This window comes from Pipistrellus hanaki (genome assembly GCF_964339955.1).
Source record: "Pipistrellus hanaki genome assembly, chromosome: 1".
Lineage (NCBI taxonomy): Eukaryota > Metazoa > Chordata > Mammalia > Chiroptera > Vespertilionidae > Pipistrellus > Pipistrellus hanaki.
The window spans coordinates 156,608,502-156,636,308 of record NC_140503.1 but is presented as its reverse complement, the minus strand read 5'-3'; the positions used below and the strand labels follow the sequence as shown (position 1 = coordinate 156,636,308).

The following is a 27,807-nucleotide window of genomic DNA, read 5'->3' as shown; positions in this document are numbered from 1 at the left end:
AATCAGGGGTGGGGCCAGACAGCCAATTTCCTGTGCCCCCTCGGCCTGGTGGCCTGGCCCAATTGGCCAACTGTACCCCACCCATGCACAAATTCATGCACCAGGCTTCTAGTATAATAATATTACTCAGCAATGACAGGAAATGATATACTGATACATGGTACAAATTGATGAACCATGAAAACATTATATTAAGTAAAAGAAGCTGGTCATGAAGTCACATACTCTATGATTTCATTTATATGAAATAACTAGAATAGGCAAATCTATGGAATCAGTTGCCAGAGGTGGAAAGCAGGAAAGAGGTTTGTGGGAAGCGGGGAATTGGGAATAGGGAATGGGGAGTGGGATAACATGGGATTTCTTTTTTGGAAGGTGAAAGTTCTAAAATGGATCAAAGCTGAGCTTGAGAAATACTGTGAGGACTTTTTAACCTAGAAAGATTGAAGCCAGGTGTTAATAACTCTTCTTTAAGCATAAGGCAGAATTGCATCATGATTTATCTACCCAGATAACTTAGGGATCAATCAATCACTTCAAGGCTGAATGAGCTAATCTATCAATGATTATTTAAACTTTTTTGAATCGTTGGTCCTTTGAGAAAGTGTTGAAAGCTCAGAACAAGATAGTCAAGATATCTTGAGGAATTTAAATAATTTCATAGGCATTAGAGGAGGTTTTCCGTGAAGATAAAAATGAGGTCACTCTAGTTTAGTCGGTGTGCTGAGTTTCCACCCATGAACCAGGAGGTCACAGGTTCAATTCCTGTTCGTACTACATGCATGGGTTGCTGCAACCAGCATAGCTAGGGTTCAGGATCTGAAGAAGGGGCCGCGCACAAATGAAAACACTAGACAAGAAATATGAATTTAGAAGGCATGGGAGCCAGGTGGAAACCTCTCTCTAGAGGAGAAGCTCACTCAAACCATGGACCTGTCAGCTTTTATTCACTTGAATACACATTTGCCCTTTAGGAATGCACACAGGTGTATCAAAGGTAAAGTTTGGTAAACAGTAAAAGGATTATCAGGTTAGGGGATTGCCTCCAGCCATGGAGCCCACAGCAGGGCAATATTATGCTGATTTTCAGCCCTGCTGAATATCAAAGTCCATTGGCCTTCCAATGGGTCTTTTTGCATAATATGCTAATTACTGTTGGTTTTAGCCTCCTGCATTTCCCCCTTTTTGTTTTCTTAATAAATCTAGAAAGTTGAATGCTGTTTGCAGGTCTTGAGTTCTTTTAAGACTTTTCATTCTACATCTGCAAACTAGAATTAAAAATGCAAGAACAAGAATGAGAAAGACAATAGTGGTTATGCTAAAAAGCAACTGTAGGGAGATTCAATGAAAAGAATTGAGTTCTTTTATGTCCTTTTTAAATCACTGCCAGGCATTTAAGGAACTAATTTTTAGTAGGCTTCTTTCTGGGCCATCAGTTCTTTATGGGTTCTCATCCCAATCACTGTTCCCTGTGACATGACAGCAATGATATTTGGTTCTGGATGGTGGACAAATGGTAGGCAATGACAATGCAGGTCTGACCTTCTTTGGCTTTTCCAGGGCAACCTGCACCATTGCACAACTGATCACTGCTAGCATGGCAAGGCTTCTTTACCATCCTGGACTGTTATCTTCAGCATATTGCTTGTGGCTACTGCTATCTATGGCTGAAGTAGTTGATTGTCTGCAGTTGCAGGTACAGTTTCAGGCTCCATGTGCAAGGTCCTCTCTCAGATTCATGTTGCAGGAATCCACACAGGCTTGGAGGAGTTTTCTGGAAATACACAAGCATATCCTTGACAAAATGGTTGGGGCCCTTCCATAAGCCAGACTCGAGATCTTTCCATTTAACCAGACCATTTTCCTTTGGCTTATTTTGACACCAGTGTAATTCCATGGGTGTCTTGCCATCAGCATTTAAAGTAATTAAAAAATTTTAAAGTAATTAAAGCTTGGTGTAGTTTACTTACAGCATATTTCTACACTATTCCCCCTTTTTGTTTTGCAGTTGGAAATTGAGCCACTGATGTTGGTGTTCTGTAATTGCCTGTCCTTGGGAATTGTATGGTATTCCTGTAATGTGCTGAATTTTCCACTTTTTACAAAATTTCTGGAAATGACACCTGCTTAAATAGTATAAATACACTCTGGTCACTGAGCCATTTTAATAAAGTAGTCTCAATTCTAGTTACCAGGTCAGCAGCATAGGCAGAATTAGTAATATTAAGAGGCTTTTGGAAATCCTGCAATGCAGCCTTGATAGCTTCTAATTCAATTATTTGCACAGAAATATGACTGGTCTGGATAACTTGGTCAACATTTCATGATAAGCAGCTTTACTATTAGTAAAAACAGTTAATGCTTTAGGAATAGGTTTCTGCTTAGTATTCTTTGGTATAATAATAGGGGTGTAATATAAAAACTTGTAGTAATTTATTTTTCAGTAGGTGACAACTAAGTTCCCCCAAATAGTCACTTATTTCAATTTGCCAGTTTAAATCAGTCTGAAATAAGGTTTATTTTCTAACTTCGTTTGTCCTTGGGTGTTGACAGTAAATGACACTAATTGGATTTCTGCTATCAGTCTTTTTGAGTATATAGACATAAGCTTTGTTTATGGAGGCAAACTTTTTTCCTTCTCATCACATACATAACCTTCACAAATTTCATACTTCAAAATTAGCCTTCAAACCTTCTTTCTATGTGCTTCAAAAATACATAACCCTGCCTTAGAACTTCTATTAAGTACTTCTACTCTAATATTCTTTTTTGTCATTAACTTGCATATAACTTCAGCAACTTGTATAGACCTTTATCCTCCTTTTCCTTAAAATGTATATCCTGCCTTCTATTATTAAAACCATACAATATTTAAACCTTAACTTTCCAATGATAATTAAAAGTAAAGTAAACAGCCAGCATTTTTTAGATTGACATTTATTGACACACTTTTTGTAATTATTCTAAAAGACATCACTTAAATTTAAACTGGTTTTTATATTACAAATTTGGTTCAGAACAAAGAATTAATCCTCCTTTTAATCAGGCCAATAAAATATTATATCCTAGGTTGAAATTTTACCACACATAAGGACTACAATAGATTTTGAACTTCTAATTTCTCCAGGGAAAATACGAGATTCATTTTCTCAAAATGAATTTCTATACTTTATGCATTTTGTTATCACAACCACATAATTTCTCCCAACTTAATTTGAACTTTAAACTCTTAGAAGCCTCGAATTTTAGGTGGTATGTTAAATACTTAGCATTTCTCAGATTAGTAATATACTTATATTTTTAAGAATATATTTCAAATAAAACACAAGACATATTCAATTAATAGATTCAAATCTATTCTCTAGATTTTTTATATGAGGTAAACTCAGATTAATATTTCAGTATTTTGTCATTTTAAAATACCTAGATATTTAATAGTTTTATTATTTAATTTAGTAAATTCCAAAATTTTAAGTTATCAAAGACTTTGGAAACTTGTGTAGTCATATATAATTACTACTGAAAAAGATTTACCATATACCTTTCATTTTAATTATGTATATTTTGCCTTAACAACTTTGAGACTTTAAAGCCAATTATTATTATGCAAGGCATTTTATTTGGCAAATTCTGTAACAGAGATAAGTTACTGACTTTCAGTGGCATTATTGTTAACCTTGGATTGTGGTCCATTATTATTCAAGAACTACCCATTATTATGGAACACTAATCTTGTTGCTCAAACACAGCCTGTATGTTTTCTTTATGTCATTTTTGGCATCTTTTAAAGAAAAATAGTTTTGGGTTTATTCTATAACATTCATGAACAGATGGGGCTTAGGCAGAGAGGCCACCCAAAATCTGGCAGGGAACACTTTCTCTTAAGCTAGCCTTTTTCTCTTCATGGATATAGAAATCCCAGACGCATCCCTAAATTGTGAGAAGTATCTCATCTATCCAAATTTCAAATGACAGACTGAGAAATAAAATCATGGCGAAAATGAGGATTTTAATAACACTCCTGGGAGTGGGTATCCATTTTACAGGATCACCAAAAGATCTAGTAATTCATGGGCTGGGGCCTTTTATGGTTACTTCCATTTGTCTAGGGAATTTTCCTAGAAACTGTGTTATCAGCCATGTGTATTGCTCATATTCTCTCTCTCCCCACCCACACATTCTGTTTGCTCTGGGGAAATTTAGTAATAGCCTGGCCATCTACTGTTTTTTTCTACTTAATTAAATTAAAGGCATGCTTAATAGACTAACAATAAATAGATTAAACCAAACAACAAAGACAGATAAAACAACAATCAACAGACGAGCACCCATAACACATAGACGAAACTTAGTCAGAGTTCTTTTCATGGATCTTTCAGATGTCTTATATTTCCTGGGACTTACAGCCAGAATGCAACCTAGTTCTAAGCCTGTTGTTCACAGATCTTATCATATTCTGCTCTCCATACCATTGACTGGCATCTAAAGTCGTTTTAGTTAAAATCTGCCTATCACAAGACATCATATGGTAATTTCCAGAGGAAGTATTAAGAAGTCCTTTTGTAAAAGAACTTTTAGCCCCATTTTCTCTAGCTGTTGAAACTTCCCACACTAGAGGCAGAGGATCTGGGGTCTTAGATGTTACAGACTTTTTAAAAAATATATATTTTATTGATTTTTTACAGAGAGGAAGGGAGAGAGATAGAGAGCTAGAAACGTCAATGAGAGAGAAACATCCACCAGCTGCCTCCTGCACACCCCCTACCGGGGATGTGCCTGCAACCAATGTACATGCCCTTGACCGGAATCGAACCTGGGACCTTTCAGTCTGTAGGCCGATGCTCTACCACTGAGCCAAACCGGCTTTGGCAGATGTTACAGACTTTTGACCCCCAATATTAAGTGGGCATAATGCACTTCTAACAAGAGACCACATAGTTAAAGATAACAAAGGCACTTTCTTTCCTTGAGTCTGATTTAAGAGAGTACCTTTTGAAACTTTAATTCCTTTATCCTTGAGCTAAAAATTTACAATGATGTTTTTGCCTTTTACTCTTCCCCAATATAACCTGGCTGAAATGAAAGATGGTCCCCGTCCACTTACAGTTCGTAACTCCAAAGCTGGTACAGGTTCTGTGCACAGTGAACTTCTCCACCTTTCTGGTGAATTCCCACTTTTCCTTTTTCACTCAGGCGAATCTTGTTCTCCGGATTCCTATTCGGGCACCAGAATGCCGCATCCAGCACAGCTAAGGTTCAGGATCTGAAGAAGCGGCCGCCGCGCACAAATAAAAACTCTAGACAAGAAAAATTAATTTAGAAGGCATGGGGAGCTAGGTGGAAACCTCTCTTTAGAGGAGAAGCTCACTCAAATCCTGGACACGTCAGCTTTTATTCACTTGAATACACATTTGCCCTTTAGGAATGCACACAGGTGTATCAAAGGTAAAGTTTGGTAAACAGTAAAAGGATTATCAGGTTAGGGGATTGCCTCAGCCAAGGAGCCCACAGCAGGGCAATATTATGCTGATTTTCAGCCCTGCTGAAAATCAAAGTCCATTGGCCTTCCAATGGGTCATTTTGCATAATATGCTAGTTACTATTAGTTTTAGCTTCCAGCAGGGGTTGTGGGCTCAATCCCCAGTAGGGGTCATGCAGGAGGTAGCTGATGGGTGATGTTTCTATCATCCCTCTCTCTTCCTTACTCTCCAAAAATCAATAAAAAACAGGTTAAAAATTAAGTTGCCCAAAAGCCAAATTGTCCCATTATATGACAGCACCTTTAGGAATGCACACAGAATAGATTCCTCACTTTCTTTAAACCTCTCTAAAATCACTTTACCCAAACCTTTAATAAGCTCCACCTGATGCCCTCTTTTTTTGAGACACTCCATGGTTTTCCAAGGGAAAGCTATCCCCTGCTGCAATAACAATCCCAATTTTGGCAACATGTGTGTTCCTGGTGGTATTTGACTCATGGGAATAAACGATATCACAAAATATTTATACTATGTTTTTAATAAGAGCATGTATAAAATGATGTCTATTTTGACTTCACATTCTCAATATATACACACAGAGTGGTCAAATTATTATGATCTCTGAATGCTTAAAAATCTGGCCACTCAGTGTACTTCTCTTAAGTAACTCATTTATTTTATATCAAAGATACTATAAATTGTGCACCTGATCAGTTTTCCCCTTTGCATTGGCTGATAGAAGGCTCAGGGCAAGTAGGTGGTTGATCTCCAGCAAAAGCCTAGAATACTTTTTTTTTTTTAATATATTTTTTTATTGATTTTATACAGAGAGGAAGGGAGAGAGATAGAGAGTTAGAAACATTGATGAGAGGCAAGAGATGCCTCTTGCACACCCCCTACTGGGGATATGCCCGCAACCAAGATACATGCCCCTGACCGGAATCGAACCCGGGACCCTTCAGTCCCCAAGCCGACGCTCTATCCATTGAGCCAAACCGGTCCCGGCAAAAGCCTAGAATACTTTTGGTACCACTTTGAGATACAAATACACTGAGATTATTATGTGTTCAGAGGTCATAATAACCTGGCCACTTGGTGTATATTTCCACACATACACACAAATTATAATTACTCTGCTACAAAAAAGACAGTGGATACACACCAAAACAGTAGTTGTCTCTGAATGTTGGTGTTATTTTCCTTTTCTGCACTTCATATTTTCCTTCAAATATTGTATGTAATTTAAGAAGGGGAGAGGAGGGAGAAGAAAAACTCCCTCCCCAAAGAATACATTATGCGTGAAGAATCTCATTCAAAATAGTAGTCAAATAATAAGGTTTTCAAACTTTAGCATGTTAGAATCCATTGGGACACTCACTAAAAAGATTCCTGGGTTTCATCCCTTGAGTGCACTCCGGAATTTCTATGTTGGACCCCAGATCATTCTGACCCATAAAGTTAGAGGAGCAACCTTGAGAAATGCAGCTTCTTGGACAAACTGGAACTTGAAGGATGTACAGGTTAACAGAGGAAGAAGAGGACTTTCCAGGCTAACAGGAAAGCACGAAGAGCCTACAAGCATGATGCTGCAGGTGCTGGGCACGGGGACAGCAAGTGGTCTGACGCACAGCGGGCTCTCAGGAAGCCGGAGTTGACCAAACTGATGGGCTGAGGGCTGCTTTAGAGAACAGCTGGGAACTTGGCAGGTTCGGAAAGGTAAGGCAGGTATCTACATTTCATTCAAGTTTCCCACCTGCACTGCTGACATCTATCAGGAACAAACTGGTTCCTTCCACACCATTTTTTAGGAACTAAGTTTAACTTTTTCTTAAACATTTCCAACAGCGATTTTTATTTTTTCAACCGTTTTAAGTCTTTTCTATTCTCGAAAGAACTCCTTTTATCTTTGTTTATGCTGCCAGTCAATTGAAAACCTACTGCCAGCCACCAATGAAACACAGAAAACAAGTTTAAAAGTCCCTTCTGGGCACCTACATGACTCAAGTGTATAAGACTTCAATCACTATCTTCCAATATCCTGTTATCATTTTAGAAAATATAAGGGATTTTCCAATGAATAATCTTATCTTTCTTATCTTTCAATTGTCTGCAGGAATTTTTAAGTGGATAACAGTTTCTAACTTTAACCATTTTAAAAGGTATTTTTTTAATATTAAAAAATGAATAGTTGGTACTCTTGTCTGCAATGCACAAAGTAACTGTCTCCTTTTCATTAAAGGAGATTTTTAAGAACAAGCTTTCATTATGTTGATGTCAGCTGCTTGCCCTAAATTACACATCCTGTTTTCCCTAAAATATACGCACCTACATCCCCCCCTCCCCCCCCCCGCAAATCTAAGTATTTTAGTTGGAAAATGCCCCTTATATTTATATGTTCTTTAAATGCAGGTGAAAACAAATGTATGTTGGTGTCGGGTTTTTTTTTTTTTTTTGTGTGTGTGTGTGTGTGAAAATCATTCATTTTCCAAGTAAATGGAACCCCCAAAACAAAACAAAAAACAATTAAGAATTTAAAATTAAGAATTTAGAGATGTCCTATTCTATTACAAAACTATTGTGAATAAAGAATGATACTAGCCAAAGCCAGTTTGGCTCAGTGGTAGAGCATCAGTCTGTGGACTGAAAGGTCCCAGGTTCGATTCCGGGCAAGGGCATGTACCTTGGTTGCGGGCACATCCCCGGTAGGGGGTGTGCAAGAGGCAGCTGGTCGATGTTTCTCTCTCATCGACATTTCTAGCTCTCTATCTCTCTTTCTCCCTTCCTCTCTGTAAAAAATCAATAAAATATATTTTTTTTTAAAAAAAGAATGATACTAAAAGTGAGGCTACATAATGTATTTGTATTGACATTTTCTCAGCAGAAAGGGGAATTTGGAGATTGTAATCATGAGAAACATAAGTTACTTTCAGTTGATTGGGAGTAGTTTTCAGGAAACCCACATTTCAATGAACTCAACTCTCAGCCTGATAAATGCTGTTTCAGACTTAACGTGCTCTCACTACTAGAAAGCCTCTCTGGTAGGTTAATGCCAAAAATACCTTGATTATGATCATGTAGGCAGAGCATGGTGCTTTAAAGCCTCAGAGACTTGGTTCAATCTCATTCTGCCACCTCCATTTGATCAATTCATATACTTTTTTTTTTTTTAAAGGCTTTGTCTTCTTGTACATAAATAGAGGTATCATCTACCTCATAGCACTGTTGAAAGGATTAAAAAGAAAGAAATACTGGTGGCTGAATTGCCCAAGGAGTGAAATGTCTTTTGATTAGAGAATAGACCAAAGCAAATGATAAGGGGGCAGATAGAAGAAACATAAAGAATACAAATTGCTCTGCACAAGAAAAAGAATCTTAAGATGCACAAGCAGCTGAGAGAAGGAAGGAGGAAGGAGACCTGATATAAAATGCTGGGAGAAAGGAAAGACCATCACCTAAAGAGAAAGAAGCTCTCTGTGGCTAACCAGCCTCTTCTTAAAACAAAGATGCCCCCAAATTCTAGTTCAACACCCCCCCCCCCCCCCCCCCCCCCCCCCCCCCCCCCCCCCCCCCCCCCCCCCGCCCAATCTTGTACCCTAATAGAAATTTGCCACATTGTGACCCCACCCCCGCTCTCCAACAGAAAGGGAAGTTTGTTGGCTAAAACTACCTTGTGTAAAGACACAGCTGTCTTGGGTAAAGTCTTGTTAAATGTTTGGTAACACAACTGCCTCGCATGAAATGGTATTTTGAGGAATCAAGAAAGGTGGGCTGTGCTCCAAACTGGAACTTTCGCAGAGTGAGGTAAGGGAAGGGCGATAAGAGACAAGACACCAGCAGGCTGGGAAATCCAGCAAAAACAGAGAAACAACGCAAGTGGATATCTGGAAGAAAATGAAACCTCAAAGATATTGGGAAACAGAGATAAGAAGCAGGGTTATTTTATTTATACATCATGGGCCAGAGTGACCTCAGTAGGCTGGAAGGGTAGGGCAGAAAGGCAGGCTGCTAACATCTGGTTACCAGCCTTTGGTGGGTAGTCAGTCAACAGCTCCCTTCCCTTATGGAGGAGATACATTGATTGCATTAGATACAACAGTTTTCAGGTTTCTTACAAATATCAAGGCAGAGGCACACTTCAAAAAGTGATATAAAGGTAGCATGAAGTTGTATTTTACCCAAAATAGTCAACTAAGGCTGCAGAAACTGGAGTATATGGGGAGGCGGGAGAGGAAATTTAACCAGAAACAAACAAACAAACAAACAAGCACCCCCCCAAAAAAACATAAAACAGGCCATTTGTCAAAACCCACTTCACAGCATAGCTAGGCGATCAGAGAATTTTCCAAAATGCCTAATCAGAGAAAGTTGTGATTTTGAGGAAGGCAATTGAGCCAATTTGGGCGGGAGAGTTAGTTACCAGGCTTAGAATCAACATCTCTTTTCTGCAGTATAGAATGCTCCTGACAGTTTCCCTTTGAAACATTCACTTTGGTCTTCGCAGATAAATGACGAAATTACTGTGCTGTGTTAACGACAACGGTTAGTCCTTTATGTTCCGATGCTAGAGAAACTTGGGTGAAACTTTTCCACCTCTTCAAAAAAAAAAAAAAAAAAAAAAAAAGAGGAAAAGGAGAGGCTCACCGTGGTTCTTGGGTAAACGGTGCCGCAGGACGAGGGGGCAGCCGCTCCCTTCTCCCGGGAAGGCTCAGAGGCCCCGCGGGCAACTGCGTCCTTGAGAACCGAGAAGGGGGCGCTCGCTGTTGGGATGACTAGTGCACAGGTGCCTGCTTGGCATTCGCTCCATTTAAAATGCCAAAATGAAAACGTGTGGCAGCTTCACACGTTCCAAACAAATCCAGGGACTCTTTGTCAAACCGAACCCCCTAATTACTACTGAGAAGCAAGCGGAGTAAAGGGCGGCAGGAAAGTCACCAGGGAGCAGTTGACAAGCCTCCCAGGTGCAGTGCGTTATGCACAAGGTCCGCTTCCACAGGGACCACGGCTTCAACCTTAGCGCATCCCGCCAGCGTAGAGGCTCACGGCCAGCTCGACCGTCCCCCACACCCCCACGCTGCGCCCCAGCCACCCAGGACTTGGTCGGGTGGGTGGTGCAGAGTGTAAGCCCCAGCTCCTCTTCCGAACCTGTTCCCCCGCTCCCCACCCACCGGGAGCCAGCCTCCCTGCACCCCCGCCCCGCGTTCCTACCTGGCCTCACGACCTTCGCTCCGGCAAGTTCTGCGGGGCCAGCGAGCGCCCGGAGCCCCGGCGCCTCGGCCTGTTTGTAAACACGCTCCACGTGCGCTCGCCCTGCCCCGTCCGCATCCGGCTCTGGGCGCCTGAGGAGGATGCTCGGCTTTCTCCGGAGCCCGCCCAGGGTGCAAACCGGCTTCCACCAGAACGTGGAGGAAGCCTGGCTTAACGAGCCGACCGCCTGGGAGGAGGGCCGAAGTACGGTGAGCCTCTACCGCCGCCTGCTGGTCCGCGAGGCACTTGGCGGGCTGGAGGAGCCGGGCCACCAGCGGAACCCACGCGGCACCCAGAGTCGCTGCAGCCGCCGGCCCGCTCGCCCGCTGGTCAGCGACCTTACCCCAGGCCCTGCCCCCCGGCCCCGGCCCCGCCCCCCGCTGTCGGCGACACCTCCCAGGCCACGCCCTCGGCCCAGGCCCCAGCCCCTTTCCGCCCCCGCCCGCTGCCAGAGACTCCGCCCCCGGCCCGGCCCGGCCCCTCCCGCTGTCAGCCACCCCTCTCGGGCCACGCCCCTCTCCCGCCCCCGCCCACTGACAGAAACTCCGCCCCTGCCCCGCCCCCGGCCCCGCCCCGGCCCGCCCGCTGTCAGCGACCGCACCCCCTGTCCCCGCCTCGGCCCGCCCCCGCCCCGCCCACTGCTAGCGACCCGCGCGCTCGCCCGCCCAGGCCCCGCCTGCTCGGCGACACAACGTTCCTGCGGGGGCGCGCGCGTGCACCCTAATCCCGCGCCTTCCGGCTCCGGCGACGCTCGCCCCGGGCTGCCGCTGCCGCCGCCGCCGCCGCCGCGCCACCCGTGTCCGCCTCCCTCCAGAGACTCCATTTGCTCTCGGCGCTGCGCAGGCAGCGGGGAGCGATGCCCCCGGCGCGAGGACGGGCGTCCCCCGGGCCGAGCAGCCGCCCGCTCGCCCGCGGGCTGCGGCGGTGACACCCGCTCGCCGGCGGCCACGCGCGGACCCCGCTCCCTCCGCCGAGCAGAGACGTCCCGCGCGCTCCAGCTCGCCCTGCGGACGGACGCCCGCGCCGGCACCGCTGCACACTGACCTCTTAATTTCAGGAGGTAGGCAATTCAGGTCCCGCTCTCCGTCACTTTAGATAACGCCTTTTAAAGCGTTATTGGCCATCACATTAGTGAGAGACGCTAATTTTTTCAACATAGTTTCAGGATAATGCTACAGACCCTGATGTTGGAAACAAAATGTTTTTTTGGTATTTTCCTTTAGGTTTCTGAGGCTCCGAATACCTCTACAGAACGGCAGTACTTCTGTTGGCCCACCGAAGAAAATTCTTCACCAGGATCATTGTATAACATCATCACCGAGCCTTCCGCCCCATACCCTCTACCATGAGTCCTGGTTTCCACCGGCGAAGTTTTTTTGATTATTTCTGTAATCATGTGACGCCACCTATTGTCTTACCCTTTTCCCTTTCTGGTTGTTCAATACATTAGGTATAAGTTTGTGTCCTCATAATGTACAGTTTTCTGCCCATCTACCTTTGCCTTATTTGCGCTGCTCACTTCTGCCCAGCCTGCCTTACCATGCTTGCTTATGATTTCCATAACCTCTCACTTGCATAACCTGTAACAGTCCTAGCCTGGAAGAGGCAGCATTCCATACAGCGTGCTGCTTGAGAAAGAACAGTCAGGGCATGAGTGTTCCCATTACATTTTCCCACAGGTCAAGTATGCAAGTCCTGTCTTAAACTATTTCTTCGCCAGCACATTTCCCAAAATAACCCACCTGAGCCTTAGTCTTTTGTAATAACCTCAGCTGTAATGATGGCAAGAAGAACTGACTACGCAATAAGACTGTGAGAGAACTTGCTGATACAGCATTGGTTGTAATCTCCTTCGAGACTGTAGTGCATGAAAAACAAAAAAAAACCAAAAAACTTAAACTAAATGAGGGGAAAGAAAGAAGCTAGGGTTCATTGGAGCTAGTCCTTGTTGAGGGATTTTGTAAGTTTTAAAACAGCAAAGGGAGTCATATAGGCCTTGCCTAGAAATTGGCCAGCACACTTATCCATCTAGGTCCGAGGGAGACCGGACAGGGATATTTAAAGCCCAATTTTCTAGTCTCATTTTGTTCAAGTCAAGGTCGGTAAATATCTTGTTCTAGTAATTGCCTAATACATTAGACATTAAAATGTTGGGGAAACGTAAACGTGTGGTGTTGACAATTAAGGACAAGCTTGACATTATTAAGAAACTTGAGGAAGGCATCTCTTTCAAAAAACTCTCTGTGGTGTACGGAATTGGTGAATCCACCGTTCGCGATATTAAAAAGAATAAGGATAGAATAATAAGCTATGCAAGCAACTCAGATCCTACAAGCGGGGTATCCAGACGTAAATCTATGAAGTCATCCACATACGAGGAACTTGATAGAGTTATGATAGAGTGGTTTAACCAACAGAAAACAGATGGGATTCCAGTGTCTGGAGCAATTTGCGCAAAACAAGCCAAGTTCTTTTTTGATGCGTTAGGGATGGAAGGTGATTTCAGTGCATCGTCTGGCTGGCTAACTCGGTTTAAGCAGCGCCATGGTATTCCCAAGGCTGCTAGTCAAGGAACAAAACTGAAAGGAGATGAAACGGCCGCCAGCGAATTTTGTGGCAACTTTCAGGAATTTATTGAAAGAGAGAATCTACAACCAGAGCAGATTTATGGTGCTGACCAAACGGGGCTGTTCTGGAAATGTTTACCGTCCAGGACATTAGTTCTTGAAACTAAACAAAATACTTCTGGTTATAGGTCAAGCAGAGAGAGGATCATTATTATGTGTTGTGCAAATGCCACAGGTTTACACAAACTGAACCTTTGTGTTGTGGGGAAAGCAAAGAGACCCCGTGCATTCAAAGGAGCTGACCTTTCCAACTTTCCTGTCACTTACTTCAGCCAGAAAAGCGCGTGGATAGAACATTCAGTGTTCAGGCAGTGGTTTGAAAAATACTTTGTGCCGCAGGTGCAGAAGCATTTGAAATCCAAAGGGCTTCTGGAAAAAGCAGTGCTGCTTTTGGATTTTCCTCCAGCACATCCACAGGAAGAATCGCTGAGCTCCGATGATGGCAGAATAACTGTGAAGTATCTGCCACCGAACGTCACCAGTCTAATTCAACCGATGAACCAGGGAGTTCTAGCCATGGTAAAAAGATACTACCGAGCAGGGCTTCTCCAAAAATACATGGATGAAGGAACTGATCCAAAAATGTTTTGGAAGAACTTGACGGTGTTGGATGCAATTTATGAAGTATCCAGAGCTTGGAACATGGTGAAGTCAAGCACCATAGCCAGGGCTTGGAAAAAGCTTTTACCTGGCAATGAAGAGAATTCGGGCCTGAGCATGGATGAAGGAGCCATTTTCGCAGCTAATTTAGCAACGGTTTTACAGAACACAGAAGACTGTGAACACGTTGACATTGAGAATATTGACCAGTGGTTTGACTCTCAGAGTAGTGACTCCAGCTGCCGGGTGCTAAGTGACAGTGAAGGTGTGGAGGACCAGTCCAAGCCTGCTGAGCAAAAGCCTCCCAGCAAGACCAGGAAGACAGACGTGCATCCAGAGAAGCACATTAGCCATAAAGCTGCACTTGAATGGACTGAAAATTTACTGGATTATCTAGAACAACAAGATGACATGCTTCTGTCTGACAAGCTGGTATTACGGAGGCTGCGCACGATAATAAGGAGAAAGCAGAAGATCCACCATCACAAGAGTCGTCAATAAATGCTCTGAAGGGTTTTGGAGTATTTGCGTCTTTGTGACTTTATCTGCAGTGGGACTTAATTATCGTGCTTGAAGTGTTGTGGACTTGAAGGCCAAATACATTTTATAAATGACTTTAGGATTAGATGCCATTTTGGATTTACTTAAATTACTGCTCTTTAACGTCCATTCTAGCAAGTGAGCATTGACACGTAACTTGTCTGTCTTTTATTTCTAATCTGTGTTCTAATTAGATAGGTGGTTGGCAAACTGCGGCTCGCGAGCCACATGCGGCTCTTTGGCCCCTTGAGTGTGGCTCTTCCACAAAATACCAGGAACCTTGGCGAGTCTGTTTTGAAGAAGTGGCGTTAGAAGAAGTTTAAGTTTGAAAAATTTGGCTCTCAAAGAAATTTCAATCGTTGTGCTGTTGGTATTTGGCTCTGTTGACTAATGAGTTTGCCGACCACTAAATTAGATCATAAGGTTCCTGAGGCCAGGGATCTTGTGACTTTTGTGCCTGAATTTCGTTGTGTCTAATGAGGACCATGCACACTATAGGCAATCAATAAATCTGACTTAAAATCAATTTTTATGACTTTCTATGAACTTCAGTTTCCAAATTGAAATATGTACCCAGCTGATGTGTCTCGGTGGTTGAATATTGTTTGATCTACAAAACAGGAGGTCAGGGCTTGATTCCGGTCAGGGCACAAGCCCGGGTTGCAGGCTCGATCTCCATTGGGGGCATGCAGGAGGCAGCCGATCAATGAGTCTCTCATCACTGATGTTTCTGTCTCTCCATTTCCTTTCCTTTCTGAAATCAATGAAAAAATATTTTAAAAAATACTAAAAGAAATACGTTAGGGGTAACTTTCCATTTCTATGATTTTCCAACCTGCTAAAAATTTTAGAACTCATCAAAGATTATGCTTGCAGTGTTTCACAGTGAAAGCAGAAAACTAAAGGAAAAATAGTCTAAAGCCTTAAGTATGACATTCTAAACCAACAGTACGTGGGCACCTAACGATTCAGACTGGCCGTTTCTGAGAATAACGAAGGAAGAAGAAGTAGGTTAAGATGTCCCCACGGTTTGCACTGTACTGTTATTCCACTGACAGTAGGGAGAATTTCTTCATAGTAGAAAAAAATAGATTTCAATTCCCAAACCATATGATGAGAAGAGGTAAGGGTTACATTTTACCATCTGTCATTTTGATCTTTCCTTAGTATAGATATCTCAATAGTTTTTAATAAGCTATTGGATATTTATGTAACACTTTTAAGCTTACAGAGTATGCCATTTTTCTTTCATAGAGCCTTTTTTTTTTTTTTTTGGTGAGAAATACTGAGAATATAAGCCTCATAATTTGTGGACCCACCCCATGAACAACGGACTGACATTAGATGGAACATGTGAAAGGCACTGTAGAACAGCATCAGCTGCTGGGTGATCATGGCAAGTTACTTAATCTCTGTAAAGCAGGGGAAATACCTTCCCTGGAGAGTTTTTGGGAGGAGTAAATGAGTTAATATCTGGGCTTAGATCAGGTCATGACTCAGAATAAGTCGATGCTGAGTGTTGGCTACTGTTATTGGGTTGCAGAAATTAAGAGTTTCAGAAATATGCTGAACAGATCTAGTGTGTGTCTCAACCGTGATGTTGTTGCCTTGGGAAAAGTCTTTAGATGGGGAAGTGAGATCAAAGAGATTCAAGTAACTGTTGAAATACAATAATATTTATTTCAGTGAAAAATGAAATGTTAATCCAATTTAGAAATCACTTTCTGACCATATGCTGCTAGACACAATAAAGTATGCAGGTACATATAAGACATCTTCAGTTGAATTTTAAAAGAAAATAAGAATAGAATGGTAATTTCTTTGCTCCTGCTAATAAAATAGATATAAACTTTGTTCTTAAAGTCTATGTTACTAATATTGGCATAATTCACTTAAGTAATAAAATACCTTTAGGTATGATAGCAGTAAGCAGGACACGTGAAATATTTTATCAAACTAAAGAAACACAATCAGGAAAATGAGATAAAAAGAAATGTTATAGTAATCAGGCCCAGCCATATAGGCACAACTTGGAGATACTGGGGGTTTAGTTCCAGACCACCCCAATAAAGTAAGTTATAATGTTTCTGCTAGTGGAGGGTTCTTCCTTTAGTTTGTAAAAAACAAAAACACAAGCAATATCTATGAAGCGCAGTAAAATGAGGTATGTCTGTATGAATACAGCTGTGCTTTTCACAGAACTTTCTGCTTTTTTCAAAACCTCACTTCAATCATGACATTGAAGGGATTGGATGTTGTGTTTTATCACAAGCGCTGTGTTCTAGTTCCATAAATAATTGTAATGCAAGAATTTTTCCTCTTCCAGGTATTGTATTATACGAGTATACAACTCATATCCTCTAGGAAGGTGAATCATGCTATCTTAGGTTACCTCATGCTCCTTATATGTATCTTAGTTTGAGAAGCACAGAAATAATGTGCTCTCATTTAACTTTGTGCACCTTAAAGATGATTACCACAGATTCTGGTAATTGGTTACCATTTATAAAAGTGCTTTTTTTTTTTTTCCAGCGTGCACAAACTTTTATTTACAAAAGTCCAAGGTATATATGATAGAGGCTTTTTACACAGTAGTTAAAACAGGATTGTTTTATGTGTTTTTTTACTTCCAGAAAGTACAAAAAAACATTTAGTAATATATTTTTGCTATTTTTATACAAAGTGACAGGCCATGCACCTTTTCTTTTTAAATTTTAAAATCCTTTGCTAAGTGCATATACGAGATTCCTCTCTCCAGTGTTAAGGCAAGTGGGATGGGGCTGTTGCTTGGCAGACTCTGGCTCTGGGGAGCAAGCACTCCTTCCAGAGAGGGGAAGGGGCCAGGTGCTGCTGGGCATCCTGCTTTGACCCCCAGAAAGGGGCTGACTTCAGCGGATTTCCTGTCGCTTGCGTTGCAGTTGCAGCCACTTGCTGGCTTGTCAGATGATTATGTTCCCAACCCCATCACTAGTACGACTGCTTCTCTAAGATCCCAGGATCCAGGTCCTGCCTCCGGGACCCTGAGGTGTCTAGAGGGTCAAACAGGGTTAGAACTCATGACCCGTGAGCCCCCACCTGCAGAAATGCCTCCTGAGCAGCCATGGGGGTGAGAAATAATCCAGAATTCTCCAAGGACAGGTCCTCACGTTGTCCTGGGGGAACCATTACTCTAAATGCGTATTTTTTTATTTTTATTTTTTAGTATTTGAAAGATGAGCAGATCTCAGACCAAATGGAAACTGTTTGGCAACTAAGTACACTTGAAAAAAAAAATACCAAACATAGCATGATATTTACTATTTCATGCTAAAATCTCAGAGTAATACAGGGGTTGGCTGGGAAACTTTGAGTGCTCAATAAATATAATAGAGTTGGCAGGACCCAGAACAGTAATCTCAGTCAATCCAAGCAGATTATAACACTGGTGCCCTTGTCCTGGGAGGACCATGGTGGGCTAAAAGGCACAGATGACATGAAACAGGACACTGCTACTTCGGTCACAGGCTCAGAGGCACTCTGAACCCAATCCAAAGTATTACAAGTCAAAGCTAGGACCTGCACTCCAAATTTAGCCCTCCTCAAGGTGGGCTGTGTCCACCTATCACCTTAGTATTTTCACAAAGTTGACCTTCTCTCATTTAAATATACAGTACACTTTACATTCTAAGCTATGATATCTTCAACATCACAGCTCTTTGTGCCAATTGTGGTTTTGTTCTTGTTCAACTTGACTATCTGTAAACTAAAATCACCTTGCCTACCTCATTTTCATGGTTTGAGAAACACAAGCAGGAGTAAGGTTGTTGAAGGCTAAAACACTGGCATGCGAACACCAGCTTCTCTGCTTTCTCCCTAGATAACCTCGGCAGCTTTCTGGACTGCTCTGAATCTCAGGTCCTTTAAATGTAAAAGGGTTGCAGATTAAATAGACACACTCCAAGCACTTATAAACACCAACTATTAAGCAACCCCATTCAACGAGAACTCTTGGTCTCCAGGCTTGGCCTGGAAAATGTGTCACAGCCCTCTCTACCAGTGACTCTGAGCAGACCTCCAGGGGCCTCGGGCACCCTTGTTGAGGTCTGGGGCATTGCTTCATCACTGGAAATGTTGGCTGGAGTGTCTGTATACATGAGAGGGCAGTTTCGAGTCCCCCAGGTTCCTAGGGCTACAGTGTATGTTGTCAATCAACACTGGTCCCTCCATAAAAAAAACAAAACAAAAAACAGATGGGGCCTCCTCTAGCTGCAGTTTCTCTTTGGGCTCAAAGAGAAAGGGGTTCTTCCAAGCAGCTGAAGGCCCACTTGTGTTCATATCCCTGAAGCAGAAATGCAGACCGCCTGTGCAAATGCAGTGGGTAAATGGAGGCACAGACTCCAAACTGGGAATCTAATTGCTTGTCCAAACCATCTAATTGCTTGTCCAAACTGGGACACTTGGACAAGCGATTCGATGGTTTTGCTACCCGTGACCCAGAGCAGGGGTTGGATCTGCTCAAGGTCATACAGTCATCCGGGGCCAAGAAAGGAGTAAAATTTGCTTCTCCCAGCTCCAGACAATGGGGCCGCTGACCGAGGGCATGGCTCCCTTCAGACACCGAGCCTCCCAGGGCTAGAATGCAATCTTTTTTTTTTTTTTTATGTATTTTATTGATTTTTTTACAGAGAGGATAGAGTTAGAAACATCAATGAGAGAGAATCATCCATCAGCTGCCTCTTGCACACCCACTACAGGGAATGTGCCCGCAACCAAGGTACATGCCCTTGACCAGAATCGAACCTGGGACCTTTCAGCCCACAGGCAGACGCTCTATCCACTGAGCCAAACCGGTTTCGGAAAGAATGCAGTCTTGATCCATCTTCATCCCAGAGCCCGGCACCTGCCCCCTCAGACCAGGTGGGGAGTCCCTTATTGAAATCCCGTCTCTGAGAGGACACGGATTGCTCCCCGTTCATGTGCTGACTATTGGCTGCATGCCAGGCACCATCCTGGGTGTTCCCCAAATCAATGTCTGTTGGTGATCCCCAACACCAATCCTGTGACCTACAGTACTTCACCCATTTCAGCGGGAGCCCCCAACGGAGCCGGCAGAGACTCAACGGAGCATTCCTGTCTGAGACAAGGACAGAGATCTCAACCCTTGCAGGGAGCTGTGGGCCCGGCTGCAGGAGTCCATGAGGCACTTAGCCAAGGCCTTCCTTAAAATTACTTTTAGCATCCAGAAATGTGCTGGCTATAATTCCAGAGATTGCATCTACTAGTGTTATTCCCCAGGCAGCTAATTATCACCGTAAATCAGGCTCCGAAAATCCTTGAATGAAGCTCCGTGCAACTGACAGGCACAGTCATTATGAAGGCCTGGGGCAGAAGGGTGGATCTAGCTGTGTCTCCACAGATCATGAGAGCAGCCAACATCTTTTCCTCATATAAATCTCTCTGCTTGTCCTAGCCGGTTTGGCTCAGTTGATAGAGTGTTGGCCTGTGGACTGAAGGGTCCCGGGTTGGATTCTAGTCACAGGCACGTGCTTCAGTTGCAGGCTTCTAGCCCTGGCTGGGATGTGTTGGGAGGCTATCAATTGATATCTCTCATATCAATGTTTCTCTCCACCTCTTCCTCTGCCGCTCTCTCGTAAATCAATGGGAAAATATCCTCAGGTGAAAAGAGAAATCTGTGTGTGTTTGTGTGTGTGTGTATGTGTGTGTGTGTGGTGGGGGCAGGGTTGTTGGGCATGGTGCCAGCGTCCCAGCTTTTCCCTGTTTCTCCTCATCCAGATCGCCCCAAGCTCCAAGCCTGCCTGGCTTACAGCCCCATGCCAGGAACATATTTGTGTAGTATAATTTGAAAAAACAGAAACAAAAAGTGTTATTAATGCATAATGAAATGTATAAGGTTGTGATTTATGAATATCCCTAGAACTTTGAACATTGATCTTTGGGGATTTTAATTGTGACTAATAAAATCTCAGGGGGATATGATGTATTAGAGTTACTATACAAATATTAAAGACATCAGTGAGATTTTGTAACATTCAACCTGTGTGTTTTTTTAAGTCAAAAAGAAATATTGACTGCAAGACTCAGCCTCATTAACCTATAAAATAACCTCTGACAAAAGTACTTTTTTTTTCTTCAAGGGAAATCTTCACAGCTATACTTGTAATCAAATCACATCTAATTTCTTCCGAGACGAATAGAAATGATACCTAATTCTTTCCTATATTTCAGGATATGTTGATCTTCTGGAACTTATTTACAAAGAAAACACAATTACTTTTGAACCTAAAACAAGACCAAGTGAACTGAAGGCAGTTTTTCTCATCTACTGAAGCAATTAATTTTTTTGAAAGTTATATAATAGAACAAAGTTTTATATAAAGATACTTCTTTGTTTCTTAATAAGAAGTATCTGTGGTTATGCACATAAGCTTGATGTGTTAACTTAAGATGACAGAGAACCCAGATTTTTAAAAATTCGGTTTGGCTTCAAAAATAAACTTAAAAGTTGAATTTGAAACCAGACTACGAATGGGTCCAGGGTGCCTGTTGCTACTTGAGCCAATTAAGCAGAGACAGGTTTGAATTGTATATGAGTTTTTTCTTTTCCAATATTGCTGGCAGTATGGGAGAGCAGCAGATCATCCACAAAAATCTGCTCTATGGAATAAAAATGGGTGTTACAGGCATGGAGAAATAGCCAAAAGGAATAAGAATGGATATACAAAAGCCATAAAAATGGGTATAATGGTTACAGATTACAGGCAATGCAAAGGGTAGCACTTCCAGACTCTCTTGTCTCAGCAACAAGGTTCTTCATCTTTCTATGATGGTAGGCAGTTTTTGGATAAAGACAGCGTGCCCCTCACCCAGGTCCCAGAAGGGCCCTGAGCACAGGAACACTGTCCTCATGGAGTTGGGTGTGCCACCTTCCTGGCACATGGATGTGTTTACCAACTTGGAAGCTCCCTGAACCCCAGGGTTTAGGCTTTTATAAGGGAAGTTTCATCCTGTAGGTACAATTATTGGAATCATTTTGTCCTTGATGATTAATCTCCAACCCCTCTACCCTCTCTAAGTTCCAAGCTTCTGATCAAAGCAATCAGCTCCCACCTGAAGGAGCCCAACAAGAGTTATCTCATTAGAACAATTATCACCCTTATCACTCAGCAAATTCCAGTGTAACCTAGAGCAGTGGTCAACCAACTGCGGCCCTGGAGCCACGTGAGGCTCTTTGGCCCCTTGAGTGTGGCTCTTCCACAAAATACCACGGCCTGGGCAAGTCTATTTTGAAGAAGTGGCGTTAGAAGAAGTTTAAGTTTAAAAAATTTGGCTCTCAAAAGAAATTTCAATCGTTGTACTGTTGATATTTGGCTCTGTTGACTAGTGAGTTTGCTGATCACTGACCTAGAGGAAAACAAATGGAGAATAAGAAGACATCGGAAGGAAGAAGTAAAAGTGTAAATGTTTGAAGAAGTAAGAATAGAAGAGGAAGCGGGGAATGGAAATGAAGAAAGAGATGAGCAGGTCCCTGTCCGGTGAGGGAGCATCTTGAAGGAGGATATACCCCTTAGTGATTGTCATCATCTTAACCTTATTTGTTAACACTCTTTTTTTTAAAAAAAAAATATATTTTATTGATATTTTACAAAGAGGAAGGGAGAGAGATAGAGAGCTATAAACGTCGATGAGAGAGAAACATCGACCAGCTGCCTCTTGCACACCCCCTACCGGGATTTGCCCACAACCAACATACATGCCCCTGACTGGAATCGAACCTGGGACCTTTCAGTCTGCAGACTGACGCTCTACCACTGAGCCAAACCAGCTTCGGCTGTTAATACTCTTAAGTGATGTGGGCCCACCTAGCAGAGCTGTGTGTGATAAAAGCAAGTTGTTCAAAAACACGGCCGGGGTTGTTGGGAGATTGTTTGGCTTCCTGTTTTTTGGCTTCTGTTCTCCAGTTAAACCAGTTTATTCTTATCTTGGGCACTACCGGACACTCTGAACCGAGATTTGGTTCTAGAAGGCTCTTGTTGGAGGCTCATTTTAACTATCTCGGTCCTTTTTTGCTGCTATTTCAGTAAATGTGACCACACCTTCTTTTGTGGCTGACAGTTTCCTTTTCTTCTTTCCTCTTGCTACTTGAATGATTCGTTTGTTTCACAAATACTTTTTTTGAATACTTATAACTGTACCCTAACAAGTGAACTCCAGGACAGCAGGGACCTTAAATGCTTTGGCAATTTTTATATATCCAGAATCTGAATAGCCCAGACACAAATGAGCTCAATAAATATTGGCTGACGGAATGAGTCAATACCATACTGAACAGTATATAGTTAATTAAGATAAAAAATGTTATTTTCAGGAATTTTACAATAAAGGAGTGGGAGAGCATCATTTATAGTAATTGCAGTAAATATTGTTGAATAAAATCAGAGAGCTAGGAGAAAATTTCCATACCGTTAGAACCACAAAAGACTGTATCATCATTGACAGGGAATTAGAAATAAATGTGTAGGACCAGAGGGACAGTGAGAAAACTTTCCTGCCTTGACCATGGCATTGGGTGGGCGGAATAGAAATATTTTTCCTGAGAATTTGTAGCATGAACTGACTTCACATAGGTTTGCAGTATGAATTTACTCTGTGTGGTCCCCAGACCATCAAACTGAGAATTTAATTTAAGGTAGTTGGGCTTGCAAGAGATTGGTAGGCGTACACCCAAATCCTCCCTGAAGGACTGCAACTTCAACACAGGACTCAACAAATGTCCATGGATGAAGGTGCAAAGAGCGAGCTCACAAGGCACCATGAGTGGCAGCCAGCAGAAACAACTGAAGCAGTATTAGATGTGCTCAGACTCTACTTACTGAAATTATTGGTATAGAATGCAAGCATAGCGAGATTTGGTTTACATAAAGAAAGGCTTTAAAAGAGGAACAAGGGACAGGAAACAACAACAACAAAAAAGATCAAACAGATTAGAAAAGGAGCGAGGTAGAACTTGGAAAAATAAAATAGAGTGATCAATATAGTCATTGCAATTAAGTCACTGTGACCCTTTTCAGAGCAGTGTGATTGGAAGGATGGGGTCAGAATCCAAACAATTGAAGAATTAATGGCAATAAATGAATTGTGGGACAGGAGGGACGGTATATATTTTTATGTGCTTTTCTGTATTCAGGTGATAGTTTACCATTTTAAAATATTTAATAGAAGATAATGTGAAGTGAAAAATTAAGAATGGTAAGAGCAGACTATTTCTGAAAGCTTTCAGTAGTAACTACAGTGATGGTGATAAAGAAAAAGCGGGAATCCCTTTTCCCATCAGTGCATTTCATTATTCCCAGATACAATTCCATTTCTTTCTCTTGGACTAAAGGAAAAGGGGAGATGGCAGAAAGGGAGGCAGAGTTGAAAGATGAGGGGAAAAGAATAGGAATAAGAACAAAGCAGAACTGAAGGAGGGTAAGGAGGAAAGGAAAACCCAAATGGCTCCACCTCATGATCCCCTTGTCCCTGAGCAGCATGTCATGGCAATGGAGAAAAAAGGTGCAATGGAGAAATGGAGAAAAAAGGAGAAATGGAGAGCATGTGCAGCACATTCTAACAAATCACCTTGAAAAGTAACACTATATTAAAACAACTTTTTTACTGTAAATCATAAATTTTACTTACAAAAATTTTAACAATAACCTAATCCTAACTTCCTATTCAACTAGGGGAACTGGATTTGAATCAAACCAAACATGTCAAGCTTCATTTTGCAAACTTCAAACATCACTTCGTCTTAAAAATAAAAAAGTGTAAAGTAGGACATTTAGTTTTCAGCTTGAATTATTTTTCCTCAAAAAACAACAACACATAGTGTAGGCCTCTCAGAGAGCCAGGGGGAGGGGATAAAGCCCACTGTTGGAGTTCATAGATCTGTAGAAACTTAATTCATCTATTTAGTTTGTAGTGCAAAGAGTTAGCCATCTATTCTGTCCACTACTTTGAAGTAGTTCAAAGTCAGGTAATGTTGAAAAAGCACAGTGCAATTTTTAGACAAAACAGGTAGGTATGTCCATTTTAGCTCTTCAAATTAGGAAGTCAGAACATTTTCAAATAAACAGTCTAATTATGTTTCTCACTTCTACTGATTGTTCTCTCATCTTATTTTATAGAGTACTTTAGAATGACTATCACATTTTCCGTATATCATGCTTCTGCTTGAAAATTGGCCTCACTTGCGATGTTATATTCATTGAGTCTTTATAATACAGGTGCCATATTCCAGCCAGTAGTGGCTGGTGTAACTCAGTTGGTTAAGTGTCATCCCATGGACCAAAGTGTGGCCAGTTCTATTCCAAATCAGGGCACATACACAGGTTGGGAGTTTGATCCCAGGTTGGGGTGGGTGCAGGAGGCAACCAAGCAACCAATAGATGTTTTTCTCAAACATTGATTTTCTCTCTCTCTCTCTCTCTCTCTCTCTCTTTCTCTCTCTCTCTCTCTCTCTCTCTCTCTCTCTCTCTCTCTCTCTCTCTCCTCTCTCCCTCTCTCTCTCTCTCTCTCTCTCTCTCTCTCTCTCTCTCTCTCTCTCTCTCTCTTCCCCCTCTCCCTTTCTCTCTCTATAAAAATCAATAAAAACATTAAATAAATAAATAAATGCAGGTGTGTGGTAGTTTATTGAGTACTAGAATCAAGAGTTTAGACGGGGAAGCCTGGCTTTAGGTTTAGCTTGTGTCAAAGACTAACCATGTTCCTAGGATCTGTCTTTGGAATCAGCATTCTCTGTAGTCAGCTTTAGGCCCAGGCTGGCTCCTCTCATCACAGAAACTTATTGTGGAGCTCTAAGACCCATGCACTCAGACCATCAAATCCACCCCCAGTATCTGTCTTCTCTTCCCTTATTGGTTCTGTTAACTTCTGTGTGTCTGGAGGCCAGAACGTGGCCAGTGGGCTGGGTCCCACTGCCTGGCTGAACTCAGTCAGGGCCCACAGCTCCCAAGCCTTGAACGGGATTGTTCTTTCTAAACCACATGTTGAGAATGGGAGAAAGGTGGTTTTCAAATAAAACTGAGCTACCATTCCCTCGTATTTTAGGAGGAAGAAGGCTGCTTATTGGCAAAAGAAAGATGGTTTGGGCAACAATTGGTCAACGTTAGCTCTAGGAAAAAATATTGAAGAGTAAAATTTGGCATTTTCCTTCATTTTTAGATCCTCCATTTTCACACCCTTTCTTCTCATTTTCAGTTTATATTTTACTCATGCATAGCCTAAAGTTTATAAAGCAAGGGTCATTGCTAATGTATATTTGGCTTCCATCTACAATGGCTAACATATTGCCAGTCAGTGAAAAATCAATAAGCACTAAGAATTGGGTTTTCACATTATGTCAGTTTATATTGACCCTTAAATTTTAAAAGAAAATAGTATTTATTTAATGTAAAGGTGTAGGTAGAGTAACAAAAATTGAAGTAAAAAATATTACTCAATAGAAAGTGTTAGAAAACAAGAAAGTTTTCATTACTCATCAATTACAGATTTATATGATCTTTTCATGCTCATTCTTATACCTTAAAATAGAAAGTAGATATTTGAAATCTAATGTCATTGACCAGAATTTTATTTTTACATAAACAAGTTTAAAAGGTGACAAATATAATAAAAGTATGGAAGCGTAATTTACTATTTACTTGTGTATTTTGATCAAGACACAATGGGCAATTTCTCCCTTTTATTTGCTATTTTCCTGTTACTTATTTACTCAGCAATTATTGATTACCTCTTATATTCCAGACACATTTTTAGGACATGTGAATATAAGATCAATGCTTTATTATGTCACTCACAATGGAATTCCAATTATATATCACAATAGAAATAATATTGTTTGGATGGATTATAATTAAAGAGGAACCATATGTATGTAAATGAATATAAAATTACTTTTTATGTAACAAGGATAATATTCAGGCTTCCATGAGAAAGAACTAATTTTATTTAGACACATGAAATTTTAATCTGAAAGGACAGTTTCTCTGTTTGGACCTAGAATTGTGCTCAAGGTTTTCTTCATCATCAACCTTTACCCTTAGTGGAGATTGCTCAAACCACTAGTTGGCATAAAGAGTATGTGGAGCATCCAAAGAGTTTCCTAAAATGCGGAACAGGTAATTTAAGGGAAAGAGAATTCTAACCCTGCTATTATATATTGTTCAAGCTCAACTATTAAAAATAAAAATTCACATATGTGAAACCATCTTATATTTAATACAAATGAGAAGTCGGATATATAGTTCTTTTGGTTAATTTATTTTTCACCCCTTTGGATATTTGAGGCTACAGAATCAGGTCCTGAGAAAACTAGATATCAATGAAATTCCTATGAGAAGATGTCTAGAAGACTGCGTCAGATATAGCAAGACAACATCTGATTGGCAGGTGGCCACTTTGGGTTTTCTTATGATTGGCCAGAATCCTAAACATTTCACATTATTCTGGCTTCACATAATCCTTGTGCTGCAGAGAGGCAGCAGAGCAAGGTTATGAAGAATATGGACAAAGGATTCTGCCTGCCTGGATTTGAATTTCTGCTCTGCCATATGCTAGCTGTATGATCTTACTCGCCATGTCTGTTTTCTCATCTATGAAATGAGGATAAAATATGACCTACCTCAAGGATTGGTATGAGCATTAACTGGATAAATATAAGTGCTTAGAACAGTGTTTCCCAAACTTCTCTCATGATGAGAATCACCTGGTGGAGTTGTTAAAATACAGATTCCTGAATCCCAACGAAGAAGTGCTAAACTAGAATTTTTGGGAACATATAGGTAAAACTGTATAGTTAACTAGTGCTCTAAGACAGCACTAGTTAAGTATACAATTTTACTAGTTAAGTATACAATTTCACCTATATGTTTCCAAAAATTCTAGTTTAACACTTCTTCGTTGGGATTCAGGAATCTGTATTTTAACAACTCCACCAGGTGATTCTCATCATGAGAGAAGTTTGGGAAACACTGGCTTAGAACAATGTCTGGGTCATAGTATATAGTGTGTGTTTGGTTAAATACACACACACACAGTAATTTTTCACAGTATACAGTCAAACTGGGGTTATATTATATAACTATAAAATAATATTTTATTATTTGACTTAGCTTTTTTACTGAGGACTATTAAAATTTAGCTGAGACCGGTTTGGCTCAATGGATAGAGCGTTGGCTTGGGGACTGAAGGGTCCCGGGTTCGATTCCAGTCAAGGGCATGTACCTTGGTTGCGGGCATATCCCCAGTAGGGGGTGTGCAAGAGGCAGCTGATCGAT

At 41.5% G+C, this 27,807-nt stretch overlaps 1 protein-coding gene and 1 long non-coding RNA gene across 2 annotated transcripts; one reads left to right on the top strand and one right to left on the bottom strand.

Annotated features, from left to right (window-relative positions):
- Positions 1-167: 167 nt before the first annotated feature.
- Positions 168-11,045, bottom strand: LOC311621903. The gene is made up of 3 exons (XR_014794888.1): positions 10,686-11,045; positions 5,105-5,297; positions 168-1,774 (listed from the first exon to the last, which is right to left on the bottom strand). It is a non-coding gene; the product is annotated as an uncharacterized lncRNA (long non-coding RNA).
- Positions 11,046-11,414: 369 nt separating this feature from the next.
- TIGD2 (tigger transposable element derived 2) lies at positions 11,415-20,591 on the top strand. The gene is made up of 2 exons (XM_084882120.1): positions 11,415-11,784; positions 11,948-20,591. The coding sequence occupies exon 2, from the start codon at positions 12,872-12,874 to the stop codon at positions 14,450-14,452; it is 1,581 nt and encodes a 526-aa protein (XP_084738246.1). The 5' UTR covers positions 11,415-11,784; positions 11,948-12,871; the 3' UTR covers positions 14,453-20,591.
- Positions 20,592-27,807: the final 7,216 nt, after the last annotated feature.

Bases quoted from the DNA above. Each gene is read 5' to 3' on its own strand.
- TIGD2 (XM_084882120.1), top strand. From the start codon at position 12,872: ATGTTGGGGAAACGTAAACGTGTGGTGTTGACAATTAAGGACAAGCTT.